This window comes from Doryrhamphus excisus, chromosome 18 (genome assembly GCF_030265055.1).
Source record: "Doryrhamphus excisus isolate RoL2022-K1 chromosome 18, RoL_Dexc_1.0, whole genome shotgun sequence".
Taxonomy (NCBI): domain Eukaryota; kingdom Metazoa; phylum Chordata; class Actinopteri; order Syngnathiformes; family Syngnathidae; genus Doryrhamphus; species Doryrhamphus excisus.
The window spans coordinates 8,412,229-8,432,041 of NC_080483.1; the positions used below are offsets into that span (position 1 = coordinate 8,412,229).

The following is a 19,813-nucleotide window of genomic DNA, read 5'->3' on the forward strand; positions in this document are numbered from 1 at the left end:
TTTTCCTTTCTACAAAGTTGTCATTGGTAAGTGGTGAGCGTATACACACTTTTACCTGAATAGCTATGAATATACGTATGTAATCCATACTCTTTTTGGACTACTAGGCTGGATTACTGTAACCCTTCAAGAACAGGATGCTCCAGCAATACCCTCCACATGGTCCACAGTACTGCTGCTCAACTAATGACTAGAGATCATGAAATGGGAGATATCTAGTGGAGCCTCTTCGTAGCCGATGCTCATCAGGTTGTCACGATGCGGCACCTCTACAACAATGATTCCACACACGGCCCGTGGACGTGAGTAAAGTTCAAAATGTTCCAGGCAGCTTGTATACAAACACAGCGAGTGGCTACTACACACACACACACACACACAGACACACACACACTGAAACAGAGCCTGTTGTGTGCGCACATAAGAGCCCTAACATTTTTCACCCTCTTGTCTGTGTGTGTAGTTTGCGTGCGGGGCGTGTGTATGTGTGTCTGTGTGTTGTGCGTGTAAGTCAGTGGCCAGTCAAGAGAAGCATTGTCTGCAGCTGGTGCATCCCCCCTTCCACCCCTCTCTCCCTGCAGCTGTGAGGAAATCAAACGTTCCTCTTTTCCTCCTCTCTGCCTCTGTCACAACCTGCTGATGTCCTATGAGGTCACTGCTGGTGGGACCTAGTGACGACCCAGTGGCCTCCATAATGCTAACATGATAGCTCCTCCGTGCGCATGCCGAGGATTGTCTTTAGAAGCACTTTTTCTTACGCTATTCCGAGTACAGTGGATCCATGCCTCAGCATTCACAGTCCCACGTTTTTTTTCCCCTGAAAATTGACCATTTTTATCATAATAATCACTAATAATTTATATTTTGATTGATAATATATGTAGAATATACACAGCATACATGTACTGCTGTGTTTATGTTTCACTGATCAGATTTTTTTCATCAAGTGTTAAGATTTCTGACTTTTTTCTGAAGTCCTTGAATGCACCATAGTTGTGTTTGGCTACGGAAGCACTAGATTTGACAATCCGGGCTCGAAATCTGCAACAATGTGAATACATGTTAATATATGTATCATAAGTCATTACTGGCAAAGAGTTGGGATTATATATTATTATTATATATAAACGTGTTAGCCAGACCACCAGGCCAAAGGCACCTATACATCTTATACTTTAAATGTTTTTAATAAGTGTGTGAGGTGTATTTAGGGATGACGCTAATCACTTTTATTACAAATGTTGATCTGAAATCAATCATCTAGCAGCAGAATGTGTCTGTGCACAGTTTTTTTTTAACTTTTGTACATTGTTTCTGAGTTTCTCCATACATATTAGCAAGCTATTCACAACTGGTTAGCGTACCACCATAAGTAAAACAAGCAGCGGGCAGATAGAGTGTTGAGGTTTGTTGCTGTGTAACAGCAGGGGATGGTGTAAACAGAGTACATGTCATGTCCATCACATTCATTCACAACATGACATGTCAGTGGTTGGAATCCACCAAACCACTCAGTGAAAAGATGGAGACAAATCTCGGACAAATTATTAGCACGGTACTTTCTGTCAAAAAGACAAAATATGTCATTTTAAAAATGTTAAAAGTTGATGCAATGCAATGCTTTGATGACCTGTAACAGGGTTGTGCAAACTTGTGCAAACCCAGCCAATCACAGGGCACATATAGACAAACAACCATTCACACTCACATTCATACTAACCCATGTAAATATGCTAATAAATTACATATATTTCAAGAAAAAAAACGACTAGCATCTCAGCTTTGTGCTATAGGTGACAAAGTCTAGGTTGTCTGGGTAAAAAAAATGAACTTTTTTCTACCCAAACTTTGCAGAGCAGTAAATACCGATTAACGAATGTGTGGGGGTTCCACTCTACTAACTTCAAAGTCAGACTAACAGCGCCTTTTTACTTTTATGAGAAGACAAGTTGCCATCATTTGTTTTTCAACCAGCTGTGGATAAAATAAGAAATATTCAAACCACGGATGTCTCTCCCCTTTGCCCGTAGACAACATGCACCACTCTGCTAAAGTTACCCGGCGGCCACAGCTCGGCTGCCACAGTTGTCGTCGTAGTCCGAGGCGGTAACCACGTCCACGGTTTTAACCGCCGGTCTGTGGTCGCAGCCATGCAGAGCAGCTGCTGCCGCTGCGGCCTCCAGCGCTACACGACACCCACTTGGACTGTCTGACCCTTTTAAATGCAGCAGTGAACATAAAATGTATGATTAAAGATACTTGCTTTCATGGAACTCCTGTAGACCGTGACTCTATAGTGGGAAGTAAAAATAGTCAAATGCCCAGTGAGAACAAGGGAAAGAGCCTATTACTACCATTAGTGGGGTATGCAGTCATGACTAACTTCTGTTCCTGAATGGCTCAACACAAAAGGGGGGAAATTTGTCACAGCATGCATGGTGACTGCGTTGCCTGTGCTATTACTTTTCTGGCACATCCATCTATTTTCTATACCGCTTATCTTCACGAGGATCGTGGGGGTTCTGAAGCCTATCCCAGCTTTCTTCGGGTGAGAGGCGGGGTACACCCTGGACTGGTTGTCAGCCAATGGCAGTTTTCTGACACATACACCCCTTTTTTTTGCCAGCCAATCACAGGGCACATATAAACAAACAACCATTCACACTCACATTCATACCTATGGACAATTTGGAGTCGCCAATTAATTTTTTGGAATGTGGGAGGAAACCGGAGTACCCGGAGAAAACCCACATGCCGAGGGTGGAATTGAACCCTGGTCTCCTAGGTCTCCTAGCTGTGAGGTCTGCGCACTAACCACTCGACCGCCGTGCCGCCCCACAGTTAAGTTCTTCATGTGAAAATTTGGTACTCGCTTTTAGGGAACTAACAAACATGTGTTTAAATTTCCAAACATCAAGCAAAACCTAAACATATGTCATTGAACCTTTGCCAAGTGATTATGAAACATTGAGGACATATGCTAGCATGTTTTTCTATGCATTTTGGACATAACCCATAGGGGGCGCCACAAACAGCACCAACAATATAAAAGTTAGGGCCACTTCCTTGGTGCTTTTGTAAGCGCTTCATTGCTTGTCATTTCATCATTGTCACATCATGGCTTTTCTCTCCATGATCTCATCTTTGATCCCTTTATATTTTGATGACACATATAACATAAAGGATTTGTTTTCCTGATTGTTGCACTTCCCGGAAATTTTGTCCTTTTGCGTCAACAATGTTGGCCATATCCATAAATAGAAAAGATGGAGGGATCATAAGATAACATTTCCTAACATTAGCGTAAGCTTTAATGATGCAATGCTGCTCTTTAAGGCACCGTCCACACGGAAACGTTCCAGGGATTTTTTTGTTTTTTGGAGTCCATACTGTACCGGAATAGTAAATCGCAGATGGGAACGAATCACGGATCACTAGGTAAAAACTATGTAATACATTTTTGAGTTTGGGACAACAAAATATGAGGGGAATGCCGACTGGATTGAGTCATGAAATAATCTAAAAAATAGTCACATTTAGCTCACTTCTGGTCATGTGACGGCAACGAGTCGGTGACATCATTGTTTTCAGAAAGAAGCAAATTGCTCGTCTTCAAGGCAATCATAAGATGACATTTTATCTTATCAGATTTTAAAAACATTTCAGGTTACCCATAATGCAATTTCTGTATGGATGTAAAGCTGAAATTATGAAATACTTGTGTGTTTTAGCAGATTTTTATGAAAAAAATGTTTAAAAAATAGCAGAATTTGAAAATGTATTCAACCTAGAAGATGGTATTTTGATTTGGAATATTTGAGTTATCAAAGTCATAAATGTCTAGGAAAATTCTTACTTAATATATACAGTTTTTTTTTCAATTTTTGGTCCAGTCCAGAGTACAGAACTACCAATATAAATGCAACTTTGGCAAACAACACAAATTAAGTTATGATGCTAATTTAAGGTAATCACGATTAGGTTAGGGCACAGGCCACACAGCTACGAGGCCCGAGTTCAATTCCACCCTCAGCCAACTCTGTGTGGAGTTTGCATGTTTTCCCCGTACATGTGTGGGTTTTCTCCAGTTATTCCGGTTTCCTCCCACATTCCAAAAACATGCTAGGTTAATTGGCGACTCTTGCCTGGAGACAGCTGGGATAGGCTCCAGCACCCCCGCGACCATTGTGAGGATAAGCGACAGAAAATGGATGGATGGACAATTAATGAACAGTAGTCATTAAACAAACATTGAACCATGGAATTGTGATAAATAAAACATAATTCATATTCAAAACATCTAAAAAAAGTAGTTTTGTCTCATAATAATCGTTGAATTAAAATTTTATTTTCCACGCTCGTCTTGATAAGTCATAATACAGTCTTGAATTTATAAAAGATGACTTTTTAACAAAAAAATATTGTGCGGGTGTACTTGATGTCACAATATGTGTGTGTATATTTGATTAATTCAGATGAAAAACGTGTATTTGACCTTTAAGGACAAGCAGGTGAACAGCATCCTCCATGTGTCCCAAGCTCGTGAATGGCCGTGAAGGTGTCAACCGTGCACGGCTCCTTTAAATCTCCAGGCCCCGCCCTCTCCTCCGGAGCTCTCTCACAGCCGCTTTAACTGCGCCCAGCTCAAGCAAGGACCCAGAGGCGCTCCTCGAATATACCGCGAACCGATATCTATCCCCCGCCCTCCTCCCCTGCTATGAACCAGGACGGCAGCTCACCGACGCTGCACTAATCCGATTCTTGACGCTGTTTTTGGGTGTGTTTTTGTAATCTTCCTCGGAGCTCGAATGGACGTCGATGGGCTGGAGGAGTGGGAGGAAGCGTCTGTATGTTTGAGTTCCCTGCCCGGATTGGAGGGGCATGTTGGATCCGTGTGTGTCGGCTGAGTGCAAGTGGAGGTGGCGGCAAGAGGAGGAAGAAGCGAACTTTAGCGCCGTGATTTCTCATTTCACCCCCACCTTGTCCCCTCACGTCACAGAAGGACCAGCGGTGGATATCCCCGCAACGTTTCCCCGATGAGAAGCCCTCACCCGCGGGGAGGCTGCGTGATGGTGACCGTGACGATGAGTAAGAGCGCCGAGTGGCTCCAGGAGGAGCTCGAGTCCGGGGCCGCCGCGCAGCTGCTGCTGCTCGACTGCCGGCCGCATGAGCTCTACGAGTCGTCGCACATCGAGGCGGCCATCAACGTGGCCATCCCGGGCCTCATGCTCCGCAGACTCAAGAAGGGAAACCTACCCATCCGTTCCATCATCCCCAACAACGAAGACAAGGAGAAGTTCGTCAAGCGTTGCAAAACGGACGTGGTGCTTCTGTACGACGAAGCCGCCCCCGAGCGACAGGAGTCCGGGTTGGGGAGCTCCGTGCTCGGGCTGCTGCTGCAGAAGCTCCGGGACGATGGATGCAAGGCTTTCTACCTGGAAGGTGAGATGTTGGTCCAAATGGGCCTCCTGATCCATTTAGACAGGAATATATGCTTGTTCTTGGCCCTTTTAATGCAAAATATTACTTTTTGTCATTTTTACAAGATAATTTGTTTGGTTAGAATATTATAGTGAATAATTAGTATCTAAAACTGCCAGTGCTAAAATAGTACTATTAATATAAAATGTAATTTCAGCTTTGTAGTTTCAAAGTTTTGATTTTTATAATCAATAGTGAACATTTATGTTGACTATTTTAACCATCATTTCTTTTTTTATTGCTTTTTTTCACTTCAAATATTATACAGACACAATAACCAATCCTTAAAAAAACACATACATGTATTTGGTGTGAAAATATTTTAATAAAGAATGTATTGTAGAATGAACCTGTGCATTAATTGTCCCTTCAAAAGAACAAAGTGGGACAAATAAAAGCTGTTTTCAATTACAAGCTACCAACCGCCATGTTGTTCTCCTTCAGTATAAAGTAAAGACAGGCTTGTTTTTCATGAATGAAAAGAAAAGGAGGGAAAAAAAACCCTGAATGCAGCAACATCCACAAAAAAGGCATCTTGGTGAAGGAGCGGTGTGATGTGTAATTAATATAAACACACCAGTGAGCAGAGGTGTGTGTGTGTGTGTGTGTGCATGCTCCAGTGAAGCCACAAGCTGGATGTGCCATTCACAAAAAAAACCCTCATCCACGCTCGCTTCTCTCAATGGAGCACATCGGTTCAGCTGTTTGCTCATCTTATAGCTTCAGTCGGCTCACAAATATGGTCTTCTAGTTGTGAGATGATTCCATTATAATTCTATAATAACAATATGGCTAATATATGGTCTTCTTTGGCCCCCGCAGGAGGCTTCCACAAGTTCCAGTCCGACTTTCCTGAACACTGCGAGACCAACTTGGACTGTTCTTGTCCCAGCAGTTCCCCACCGTCCTCCGTGCTGGGCCTGGGAGGACTCCGCATCAGCTCCGACTGCTCTGACGGTGAGTCGGATCGCGAGCCGGTCAGCGCCACAGAATCGGAAGGCAGCCCACTGCCCAGCAACCAGCCGGCGTTTCCAGTCCAGATCTTGCCGTACTTGTACCTGGGCTGCGCCAAGGACTCCGCCAACCTGGACGTGCTGAGCAAGTACAACATCAAGTACATCCTCAACGTCACACCCAACCTGCCCAACATGTTTGAGCATGAGGGCGACTTCAAGTACAAGCAAATCCCCATCTCGGATCACTGGAGCCAGAACCTCTCGCAGTTTTTCCCTGAGGCCATTTCATTCATTGGTAAGTGGGTCAACAACTTTTGGCTTTTGATTTGGAAGCGATATCAGTAAATATGCATATTTACACAATAGTTAGCGGGATGAACCCCTAAACCCTCCCCCCTATCCTTAGCCTCAGCCTTACCCAAACCGTAACCCTATGGAGCACAAAGTAGCAAAGAATAATGGTTTAGGGCAGGGGTCTCAAACATGCGGCCCGCGGGCCAAATGTGGCCCGCAGGACACTAGTTTGAGGCCCCCGCCTTGAAATGAAAGTTTAATTTCAGTGCGGCCCGCGCAAGTTTGATATGGATGCTGTATGGTATCATCATGTACCCAGAAAAAATTATTACGTTTGATTAATGTTCATGTTAAAGGTTAAATAACTGTTAATAGTTATCCTCCCTATCCGTGTGGAAGTGGTAAGTTTTTGGCTATTTAAGTTTAAAGGAAAAAACTTGAAGGCTATTGTCTAGGTCGCTTTTCTTGTAGAAAATAGGAACAAAAGCAAAGTTTATTCATTTTTCTGTTTTCAATAAATGCGTTTTTTTTTTGAAAACCTGATGCGGCCCAGCCTCGCCCAGACCCTAGCTCCTGTGGCCCCCAAGTAAATTGAGTTTGAGACCCCTGGTTTAGGGGAACTAACCCTTACCTTTACCCTAACACTAAGTCCTTACCCTGACCCTATATGTAATAATAATATAAGTAAAGATTAATTCATTAATTAATTCATTTTCTACGGCTTATCCTCAAAAGGGTTGCGGGAGGTGCTGGAGCCTATCCCGCTGTCTTCGGACGAGAGGCGGGGTACACCTAGTCGCCAGCCAATCACAGGGCACATATAGACAAACAACCATTCACAACCATAGATAGTTATTATTATTATTATAATAACCTATAATAGAACATGCAAACTGGGATTGAACTCGGATCTCCTAGCTGTGAGGTCTGCGCGCTAACCACACGACCGCCGTGCAGCCTTATAAGTAAAGATATTGGGAATTATTTACATAAGTGGAAGTCGTGTTAATATCCACCATGCTGCAATAAGCAGAAGTATGTGTTCTTTTGGGGAACAAAGTCGACCATTGCTTGTTGAGTCATATTTTCTCTTGATTATTTGAAGAAGATAGCCTAAATCAGTAGAACAGAGACTTCCGCCAAGGCTAAACAATTGTAATTTGGATCAACATTGAAAATGGACAGCTATAATAAATAGAAACAATATCCATGTTTTCACTGATTATTTTCATGCTAGGTTAATTGGCGACTCCAAATTGTCCATAGGTATGAATGTGAGTGTGAATGGTTGTTTGTCTATATGTGCCCTGTGATTGGCTGGCCACCAGTCCAGGGTGTACCCCGCCTCTTGCCCGAAGACAGCTGGGATAGGCTCCAGCATGCCCGCGACCCTCGTGAGGATAAGCGGTACAAAATGAATGAATGAATGAACTAACTTGCTGACTCGTTGAGACCAAAGCAACAGCGCCTCTGCTGGTTGCACCCGAGTAGAGCACTCCTTTTTGCCTGCATTGCTTCATGACACAGTTTTTCAACAATCCGCTTCACACATCCCATATTCATAGGGATTCTTTCAGCATGCGGTCATGCGGTCCCAGAGAATGAGTCAATGAGAGCGCCTTTACGACTTTTTCTTTGGCCTGACTTGCCCTTTGTCTTTTGATGAATGCACTTAGAACAGTAATGTTCAATGCTGCTGCTTGAGGAGGAATATTATGCATTATGACAATAATAAGAAAAAGCCAGACCGTGATGTGATGCTCTCGTTCGTCAAAAGTCAAATCTTTTGTCACAGATTGAACAACGATATCTCTACGAGGCGCACTTTACGCCGCTCTAATGGCCTGTAGTGATGCGAGGCATCAAAGAGGACACGACTATAGATTATTAATAATGCATGATGTTGTTTTGAAGGCAGGATTATGTTTGTGTAGGAGTGCTGGAAAGCAGAAGAGCATCCACGTGACTTTGCTCTGTCATAGGAAGGTCACTTTGGATTCAAAGCATGTAACGTTTTTAAAAGCTTCATTCATGCTTTGAGTTGTTATACAGTATGGAGCTGCAACTTACCATGTTTTTCTTCTTTAAAATGAAAGAAGTCACTTATGTTTAATATGAATATGCTATATAATATAGTGCATGGCCTGCATGTATTATTATACAGTGCATAGAATTTCTCGTGGATGGTCTCTGCTAATAAATGTAAAGCCGTTCAAGGACATAATAAATGAAAAGTAGCCCATCCTTTGACATGTTCAAGGATACCATGGCTAATCTTCATGAGGGACATCACAATTGAACGCGTAAGACCAAAAGTGCAGCCAACATTCATGTTCATTTCCACTTCCAGGGTGATGTTTTTTTTTTCTGCTCACTTCCACCCAGAGAGCCTGGACAGATATAACAAAGTGCAGCGAGTTCATTAATAAGTGACGTTATTCACTCGGTGTAGAAGTGAATGATGCACACTGAGGGTGCAGCTCTACAGCGTAAAAGTCAAAAAGGAAATGAATCACTGACAAAAGTTAAAAAATAACAACATAGCGTATTGCATGGGTGGCCAAAGTGCAGGCCAGGAGCCATTTTTTCTAAAGAGAACATTTTTGACAAGAAAACTACTTTTTGTGGCATCGAAAATATCAAAATTTAAAATGCTATTTTTTTAAAGTTTGGATATTATGAAAGTTATAGTCTTCTTCTTCTTTCTCTTTCGGCTTTTCCCTTCAGTCAATCTCCTCCATCCAACCCTGTCTTCTCTTACACCAACTGCCCTCATGTCCTCCTTCACTACATCCATAAACCTCCTCTTTGGTCTTCCTCTACGCCTCCTACCTGGCAGCATCCTTCTACCAATATATTCACTATCTCTCCTCTGGACATGTCCCAACCATCTCAGTCTGACCTCTCTGACTTTATCTCCAAGGCCTCGAACATGTAATGTCCCTCTCATGTACTCATTCCTGATCCTATCCATCCTGGTCACTCCCAATGAGAACCTCAGCATCCTCATCTCTGCTACCTCCAGTTCTGCTTCCATTAAAGTTATAGTATTATGGTAATAAAGTCAAAGTTAGACTTTACAAAAAGAAAGTTGAAATTTAAAGAAAAAACCCCAGCATAAATGGAAACATAGTCAGTAAGCGTGTAAACTTGTTTACCGCAGTTAATTGGTTCCAGGACCGAAATCAATTTCCTCAAAGTAGGATTTAATATGAATTAATTGAATATTTTTGTAGTTACCGCATATTTATTTTTTTTACCATTTAAGAAGAATGTCAAAATATTGGGATAAAACTATATTGTTTTCTTGAACTATATATAACTTCTTAGCATTTCCAAAAATATCAAAGCGACCCCTTCTTCCTTTCATTTTTCAGTATGTGGCCCTCAGTGGAACAATTCGTTCATTCAATCATTTTCGCTGGGGTGCTGGAGCCTATCCCAGCTGAGCTTATTTTCAGTGGATAGTAAATATATGCTAGCTATACACTGACTCCTCTCGAGTTGATTCCTTTCTACGGTACGCCATCTTAAGAAGGTTACTGAAACGTGAGTGGCCTCACATCTGATGGTTTTATGTTTTGCTTCCTTGTAGATGAGGCCCGCTCCAAAAAGTGTGGCATCCTGGTGCACTGCCTGGCGGGGATCAGCCGCTCGGTGACGGTGACGGTGGCTTACCTGATGCAGAAGCTCAACCTGTCACTCAACGACGCCTACGACTTTGTCAAACGCAAAAAGTCCAACATCTCGCCCAACTTCAACTTCATGGGCCAGCTGCTGGACTTTGAGCGGACGCTGGGCCTCAACAGCCCGTGCGACAACAACCGCGCCACGTCGCCCGCCGCCAACGAGCAGCTCTTCTTCACCACGCCCACCAACCACAACGTGTTCCAGCTGGACACGCTGGAGTCCACGTGACAGTCGGGGAGGGAGACGGCATCCTTGAAGGTGATCATGTTTCCATGGTAACAACATGGCCGCTGCAGCCGCTGTGTATCCTATCCGGCGAGGCGTTTACCAGCCGCTTTTATTGAATGTTTTGGCCTCCGGAGGCTCGCCGTCTCGGAGCCTGGAGCCGCTTTCGGAGGGAAGTCGCACAAAGTTTTGGAGCTGATGGAAAGCTTGAATAAGGACAGCTCTCATCAAGTTGCAACAAAAAGCCAAGGAGACTGAGAAAAAAAAAACAAACAAACAGAAAATGTGCCGCTGTAATGAGGCACAGTGGAGAATCTTTGGAGGTGTCACTCTGCTCAGAGTGGATCATTTACAAACCAAGGAATTAACAAAGTATTTGTACTGTATGTTAGAAGAAGTGTCTATATTCAGTTAGCTTTTTTGTATATTTTTCATGTATCCACATATATATATATATATATATATATATATATATATATACACATCGTAAATATATGAATAATCTTTGTCCAAAAAGTAAAGAAAGGGAAAGAGGAACATTGTCTGACCTAATAACACTTTGCACACACGTGTAGCCAATGGCGTGCATAGAGGAAGATGGCGGGGGGCGTGGCCAGTAAGAGACCAAAGGTTTGAATCAACTCGAGTACTATTTGACTTTTGACCAAGAAGGCTAGTTCCTTCTTCATGTCACCCGACGAGAAGGACCAGTCTTATCCAGTTTGCGTTTTCATTGCGCAACTTCCTGCTTTCAGGTTTTGCCAAACCGGTTCCCTCTTAGCTTTTGTACTTTGAAATCACAAAGTCCACCATTTCCCAACTTATTTTAGCCACCTGTCCAAAGCCCCGTTCACATAGCCTGCTGAAACAGTCATTTTTTCACCCATTTCCTCCCAGTGGAAACCAGCAAGTTGTTTGAAAGTAGTATCAGAGCCGGGACAGCAACTGTGTAAAAGGGAATGCTGGACAGACTCACACAACTGGTGTGTTAAAATTAGTTGCTGTGTAAAGCGGCAATTTGTCAGTATCTCTGTAAATCCCTTTTGCACAGCCTGTAAAAGCTGGTCATTTACCACCTTTTTCCCCAGTTTGTTGCTCTTCTGTATGAAAGGCACTTACACAAAATGGTGGTACGAACCAGGCAGTTTTCCAATTTGTGTCATATCCGTAACAGAAACGAGGACAGCACCTGTGTAAAAGGGACTTTTTAAAAAGTGTTCTACGGCACAACTAAAATATCTGATGGCGGGATGCTGTTGTGATGTGTGAAAGCACACAGAAATTTCCCATCTTGATTATTTTTAAAAGGCAAAGATGCATAAATGCCAGTTGTGATGCGCCAATTTAGGAGTATCTTTGCAGACACTTTTTATACAGCCTGAATAAGCCATCTTGTTATGTGTGAACGGCACATATGGCAGTCAACACAGCACTTTGTCAGGTAGTACATGAACCCTAAAAAAGCAAGAATGACACCTGTGTGAAAGGGAATGCCATAAAAGCAGAACTTTTCCCACTCTGTTGTGTTCAAAGCTATTGTCACTGTCTGACAAGTCAGCTTTTGGAACAAGCTGTTTTGCGGAATCTCTGGAATCCCCTTTTACACTGCCGGTAAAAGCCGACATTTTTCCACCTTTTTCCCCTGTTTGCTGTTCTTTATGAAAGGCAGCAACACAAAATGGGAGAACAAAGTTTGGCGGGTAGACGCAGAAACAGAAGTGGGAACGGCACCTGTGTGAAAGGTAAAGCCTGAAAAAGGCCGGACAGGAGGCTTAGAATGGAGGAAGCACAACCGGATATTACATAGCAAGACGGGGCATTTTTGTGAATTTTTACACACGTATTTTATTGTCGTTATTACGGTAATATTTCACTTTCAGTCGGATAAATGCCGGGGTCCTTTCTTACAGCTCTGATGCGGGATATTTGTTTGAAAGGGGCTCATCAGTAGTCTTTGCTCCAAAACTGCACTTAACTGAACAGGAGATTTTGTCAGAATCACCCTTAAGCCTTGAGTATATAGTATTATATGACATAATTGGGTATATAGAAATATATGTATACATAATAGCTTAGTAAAGAGATGTATATTATTTGACATGGCTGAGCATGCTGTATGACTCAGCCACAGGTTGTTGGACGTTGCTTTAAAATAACAGGATTTTTGGATGACCCTTTCAAAATGGAACCTTTTTTGCAACTAGGAACGAAACTGTAGCTTTTATCCAAATGTACTCTGAGGCCCATGCAAGTATTATTTAGAATTTTTGTGCCATAAAGTTTGCTTGAATGATGCATAGGTTCCGATTTTTGTGTCCTTCGCACATCAGTGATGGTAGCTAGAAAAGGCTTGTCCTAGGATCCCCGCATATTCGCGATTCAGCACTCACGACCCTGCAATTTGGCTGATTTTTGGTTCAACAAAATGTTCATTAGTTCTTTTTTTTAATGAAAAAATGTAAAAATGTACCACTGTTTCGCTTTTTTTGTCATACTTTTGCTTGCGAGTCCTTGAACGCACCATAGTTGTGTGCTGGGATGCAGGTTTGTACCTTCTACCATCTATAAACTTTATTTTTAATGCAGGTGCAGTAGTTGGTACTGAACAGGGTTGGTCTCAACTGGCCTTATAATCTCTTTCTAACATGACTGTTCAGTACTCGTTCTATCGAGTCGTTTGAATCAGAATCGGCGGTAAGAATATTTTGTATTTTTACCGCCACGGGTCACCCAAGGTGGTCTTTTATTACTCGGCAATATACCAGTGCTTGTATTTGTTAGAAACAAGACCTCAAAATTGTTGCTTTTTTTTGTACTATATTGATATAATTCTACGAAACCTGACATCCATATCATGTTGACGCACTTCCTGGATGACAACACGAACATTTGAACACGTTATTATCTTGATTTATTTTCATAAGTGGAGTTCCAGCATGTAAACACACCAGGGATGGGCATCATAATAATCCTTTTATTCATTGTCAATATGGGATAAGTAGTTGATTGATTGTGATGAAAGCAAAATAGACTGCACTACCTGGCTGCCACCAGCAGAGGCGCTGTTAATTCAGTCTCATGTAATGGATCCCATTTCAAAAATATTTTCCAAAATAAAAGTAAATATGGTGAAATGCTCATCCCTAGGTCCCACAATTGTTGTTTTTGATATGTGCTCTATGCTATTCCTGTGGCCTTTTAATGTTCATATATATATCAAATATGTTATGAATTTATATGCAAAATGTGTGATGGACTATATTTCAGTACACAGCTCTTTTTTTGGGGGGGGGGGCAATACAATTGATTCCGAGCTGCTTAGTGTCTTTGTAACAATGAAAGAAGAAACTTTAAAAAAAAAAAGAAAATGTTGCCACAACACGGGAACGGATGTTTCTGTGTCCTTAAAAACTTGTAGCCACATCATCTCGGTGTCAATGTGCTCAGGACGGGAGGGAGTGGGAGGGGCGGGGTCAACATGATGAATGACGAGGAGACAAAAAAAAAGAAAAAAGTGATTTTTGTTTGTTTTTGTTTATTTTTTTTTTAAAAAAAAGGTTACCTCAGTGAGGGAATTTTCAGGGATTTTTTTGACAATGCATCTTTGCATCGTGTTCCAGCTTCACACACGTGTTGACTCGCTGTTTTGTATTGTGCTCTTTTAAAAAATAAAAAAAAATTAAAAAAATAAAAAGGCCATGCAAACTGGGTTGTGTCTACTGAAGGAAACCCCATTGGCCCAATGTATTGTACAGCACACTATATTGAAACATGTTTATAATGTAATAAATATTGACTTATTTTTTCTTTAACATGGTTCCTTCTGCCTCTTCAATCACTGTGTGGTGCATGCTTTGTAGTACGGTACTTACCAACGTTAACCGGGAATGAGGAAGAGCCTACAAAGGTTTTTGTTTTGTTTTGTGGAGTCAGCAGCCACTTATTTTAGCCACTCTGTCATCTTCTTTTTGTATTTATGCAGAAATATTTTATTTCACAACTCTATAGGCTACTAGATGGGTAAACGCAATACATTTTACTTACTGCAGAGAATCGAGTACTTTTGTTTTACTTGAGTCACCCGGCACAGAGCTGTCATGAGCAGATGCTTGCATTTGTACAACCACTTGTGAGTCGGTGGAAATGGATCCATGAGTCTGTAAAACTCAAGTCTCTGCCGAGTATCCGTGAGTAAGTGAAACTCAAGTCTTCCTCAAATACCCATAAGTCAGGGAAATTCAAGTGTTCATCAAACTGGCACTTGACGCTGAATTAATATAAGCGAGTCAGTGCAACTCAATTCTTTATTATTACCCGTGAGTCAGTAACACTCAAGTCTTTATTGAGTACCCATGAGTCTGAAACCTGGGTCTTTGAGTCCTCATCAACTTTGTCATAACTCAAGTCTTGGGCAAACTGAGTCAGGGAAACTAGAGTATTTGAGTCTTCATAGATCTTGAGAGTCAGTGTAATGCGAGTCTTCGTCAACTTGAGTCAGTGAAACTCCAGTTTTCATCAACCTGTGAGAATCGGTGAACTCGAGTCTTTGTCAACTCATGAGTAAGTGAAACTCGAGTCTTTGTTGGGTAACCGTAGGTCAGTGAAACGCGAGTTTTCATCAACCCGTGAGTCAGTATAACTTGAGTCTGTGTCTGGTATGTGTGAGTTAGTGAAACTCAAGTCTTTAACAACTTGTGAAGGGTGAAACTTGAGTTTTCCTTGAGTACCTGTGGACAGTGAAACAGGTCTTCATCAAATCGTGAGTCAGTAAAACTCGAGTTTTTGTTAAGTACCCATGAGTTAATGCAACTCAAGTCTTAGTGAAACTTGAGTCTTGTTTGAGCACTTGTTTGAAATCCAAGTGTTTGTCAACTGCCGTTTCAGTGAAACTTAAATAATCACATACCCGTGAGCCACTGAAACTCGATTTTTCATCAAACAATGAGTCTGTGAAACTCCAGTCTTGTAAAGTACCCGTGCATCAGGTCAGTGAAAACTCAAGTCTTCATCGAGTACCCATGGATCACTGAAACTCGAGTGTTCACCCCCCCATGAGTGAGTGGAACTCTGTCTTAATCTGTCGAGTCTTTAATGGATCTGGAATGGGAAAGGGAAAGGAGAGTTGATGTGAGTCAAGGACCAGATCGGCTTTTTGCTCGGGGCTTCTACATTTAAAGTATGCAAATGCAGTTAGACTAACAGTTGCACAATTGGTTTTTCGTTTTTTAATTTAGCCAGTGATATCCGGGGTGAGTAAGTGAGCGAGTTAATAGAGAAGAGTGCCTGTGATCTCAATTCAATTAAAAAAAGCTTGCGAGTTTTGAACGGCTTGTCCATGACTTGCACATTTCTGACTCAGACAAAAAACAACAACAAATGCTGTCTTTGTCTTATTATGCAAGGTGGCTGTTATCAATAACACGCAGGAGGAACAATTAATTATACATATTGTTGCCTGAGTATTGACTTGAAGAATATCAATCATTACAGATTTGTTGGACACCGTACCAACAAATAAAAGTAGTACAAAAATAGAAAACAGAAATTCAAATGATCATGTAAAACTGGTGGGAGGACAGCTTGCAAACATTCTATGACCGAGACCTGACATGTGCTTGTGCATGGGCGAGAGTACCTGGTCTTTGATTTACTGACTTATTTTGTGGGTTTCTATTAGTTTCCATAGTGCAGAGTGGCAATTATCATTAATAACTGGTGGAAGGAGTGACACATTATGTTGTGATCACGCATGCGCTCTTGCTTGGGCAAGCATAGCATAGTATAGAGTAATTTTGTTTATTTATGTGTTATGAGGTTGGTGGTTATTATTAATAACTGGTGGGAAGAACAGTTGAATTTACAATACGACACATTTTGTTGTTAATCTGCTTGTGTGTGAGATTTTTTGTACTTTGATACTACTTACTCCTCTTCTTAAATTTGGCGGTTATCGTAGATAACTGGCAGGAGGAGTCATCACTTTATCAATATGAAACATGTAGCACACACACATGGTGCTCGTGTGTGGGGCACCATAGCCTTTGTGGCTCATTTGTCCTATACAAGGTGGTGTTTGTCATTAATAACTGGCAGTTGGAGCAATCACACATCCCTGGTGTTGCCTTCACCTTCTGGTAATTCTCACAGGAAATGAGCCCAACTGTAAGTGAATCATCACCACCACCATCATCATTGTGTTTGCAGCGCCAGAAGACCAATGATGATGATGACGATGGTTGACTGGTGGCTCTCTGGTTACCTGGCAACCTGGGTTTACCCTCCCAACATGCCGCACGTGACAGAATGATAGTGTGTTATCTTCTATCTCCATAGTGTACTGTACTACTAAAGTGACCTTTTCTCTTCACACGATGCCCTTTTTGTTCTTAAAGCTCCTCATTTACTATATATACAGTATAATATATATACTGGCTACACACTCTGTGTGTGTTGTGTTATTTATAAACCAGTGTAAGTTCAATATAATGAACAGGTGTTCCTCCTCAGTGGTTCATATTACAGTACATTTTCCATAGGAACTAAAGGCAATGAAATCAATCTGTTCTATGGTCAACATTTTAATGTTGTACAAATGTCAAAATAGGTTGATAACTGTCAGTAATAACGTCTAAAAACAATAAAACACCCAAGAAAAAAAAATATTCTGAATAAATAAAATCATTTAATTATAAAAAAGTGATAAAATGTACTATTTTCTCCATTTTGGAATCAGTCGCAAGCTTCATTTCAACGCTAAAGCCCTCAAAAATAACCCCTCAAAAATGCAAACAGTGTTCCATATACACAACGGACTTCTATATTAACCAAGCTATAGCAATATTATTATTGTAGTAGCTAACATGAAAAACTATATTCATCCAGCGGTCTAACATACGTCGTTAGCCACTCGTGCTAGCATCATTCAGAGACGGAAATGTGGATACCTAGTTCTCCGTTTCGTTACAAAGACTCAACAATTTGCTCGTTTTCCTTCAGCATTTTTTACCTAAGGACTGGAACACAAGTCTTGTGCTGGAAGACACAGCAATCCCAAGGAGAACGGACATCTTAAGTGTTGTCGCTGTATCTATGTTGTTGACGGAACTAGCATAAATGTGTGTATTAATGTGCCCTAGGAAAGACTTTTGGGTTGTGTTTTAAATCATCAAAGTATGGCAAAATACTGTATTACGTGTTATCATGCATGATCACCGCATGTATATAGAAAAATAAGTAAAGTAAGGGTTTTTTTTAGAGGGCTTTGTGTTTGAAATGGGTGGGTCTCTATGATGGGCATTGTTAGCTAGCTCATAATAAACTTGTTTTCTTATGTTATAATGCACAGAAAAGGGAAATAAATATGTGTTCATGTTTCACATAAGGATTGTGAATAATGGGCAAAATTCCCCCTAAAAATGCAGTTCCCCTTGAAAATTAAAATGTTAAAACATAAAATTTAATGTTTTTGATTTGATTAAAATATTAATTTATTTAGTGTAATTTTTTAAAATGTGATGAAAAGTTAATTGAGATTTGATAATTAGATTTTGTATTAAAAATTACATTAACAATTGTTTTTTATTAGAATACAAATTTAATTTAAAATTATCATTGAATACATATTATTAAAAATAAAATGATATTGAGTCAAATACATTTTGAAAATAAATTATAATTTATTTAAAATTAATTTCAAATTAAGTACAAACTAATGTAAATATCAATAATAATATGTCTGTTACAGTGTCAATGCAAAGCGAGTGGTGTTAGGTAAATTAATGAAAGGACAGTGTGAACACTAGGTCATTTAATCACTATTTTAAATATTGTAGAAGGGACTCGGAATGACTAACATCAGGTCCACCCGTCATAAAAACTATGATTCAAAGTGTGAACATAAAGATGGCTGGTCAATGTGTACACATGTCCATGCCTGCCAGCGTCACTGTGAAACCAAAGCCGACTTTTTACGATGTCACAGGAAGTGTGTCTGATGGGGGGTAAACGTTCATGTGGCTGTTTGACTTTGAGCCCGTCCTTAGTGAGCAAACATAGTCAGCATTGGGCTCTTATCTGGAGGCTGACACCTCCCCCTTTAGGACGCAGTCTCAGAGACAGAAAGGGTTTTTTCTCATGGAGACACTTGGAAGGAGCTTCTAAAGGTCTCAGTGTTGAACCACAATAATACATTGATACATTAGTGGGATGTGGTCTAACAGTGCGTAATAGTAGGATTGCGACATTTGGGCCTTACAGCAAGTGAAAATGAAAGAAAATAAAGTTTGTCCTTCCCTCTGGGTTTTTTTTTTTTGGTAAATATAATGTTTGGTCTTTTGTCTCCATGAAAACAATATAGTTCTCCCTTGATTCTTCTTCTTATTTCTCTTTGGGCTTTTCCCTTCAGGGGTCGCCACAGCAAATCAATCTCCTCCATCCAACCCTGTCTTCTCTCACACCAACTCCCCTCATGTCCTCCTTCACTACATCCATAAACCTCCTCTTTGGTCTTCTTCTACGCCTCCTACCTGGCAACATCCTTCTACCAATATATTCACTATCTCTCCTCTGGACATGTCCCAACCATCTCAGTCTGGCCTCTCTGGCTTTATCTCCAAGGCATGTAATGTCCCTCTTATGTACTCATTCCTGATCCTATCCATCCTGGTCACTCCCAATGAGAACCTCAGCATTCTCATCTCTGCTACCTCCAGTTCTGCTTGTTGTCTTTTCCTCAGTGGGAAAGTCTCTAGACCATATCTGGTCTCACCACAGTTTTGTAATGAAATAAATAAAAATAATGTTTTTATTTTTTAATCTGCAAATTTGCAGTGTTGCGACTGCTGAATCACAAATATGTGGAGCTCCATAGTGGAACCTTGGTTAGTGTTCCAGAAGGCCTGTCTCTAACCAAAATGTACTCTAACCTGATCCTATCCATCCTGGTCACTCCGAATGAGAACCTCAGCATCCTCGTCTCTGCTACTTCCAGTTCTGCTTCCTGTCTTTTCCTCAGTGGCACTGTCTCTAGACCAAACAACATGGCTGGTCTCACCACAATTTGTATACATTTTCTTTCATTTTAGATGAAACTCTGAGACTTTTCTCCACCCGTTCATTTCTTGCCTGCACACGCTTCTTCACCTCCTTTTCACAATCTTCATTGTTCT

The 19,813-nt window shown here is 41.1% G+C and overlaps 1 protein-coding gene across 1 annotated transcript; it reads left to right on the forward strand.

The window, feature by feature from the left end:
• Positions 1-4,452: 4,452 nt before the first annotated feature.
• On the forward strand, positions 4,453-14,458 carry dusp7 (dual specificity phosphatase 7). The gene is made up of 3 exons (XM_058055480.1): positions 4,453-5,442; positions 6,304-6,732; positions 10,327-14,458. Exons 1-3 carry the CDS (start codon positions 5,037-5,039, stop codon positions 10,647-10,649), a joined length of 1,158 nt encoding a protein of 385 aa, XP_057911463.1. The 5' UTR covers positions 4,453-5,036; the 3' UTR covers positions 10,650-14,458.
• Positions 14,459-19,813: the final 5,355 nt, after the last annotated feature.

Bases quoted from the DNA above. Each gene is read 5' to 3' on its own strand.
- dusp7 (XM_058055480.1), top strand. From the start codon at position 5,037: ATGAGAAGCCCTCACCCGCGGGGAGGCTGCGTGATGGTGACCGTGACG. The intron at 5,443-6,303 runs GTGAGATGTTGG...TGGCCCCCGCAG, and splicing joins CAAGGCTTTCTACCTGGAAG to GAGGCTTCCACAAGTTCCAG. The intron at 6,733-10,326 runs GTAAGTGGGTCA...GCTTCCTTGTAG, and splicing joins TGAGGCCATTTCATTCATTG to ATGAGGCCCGCTCCAAAAAG.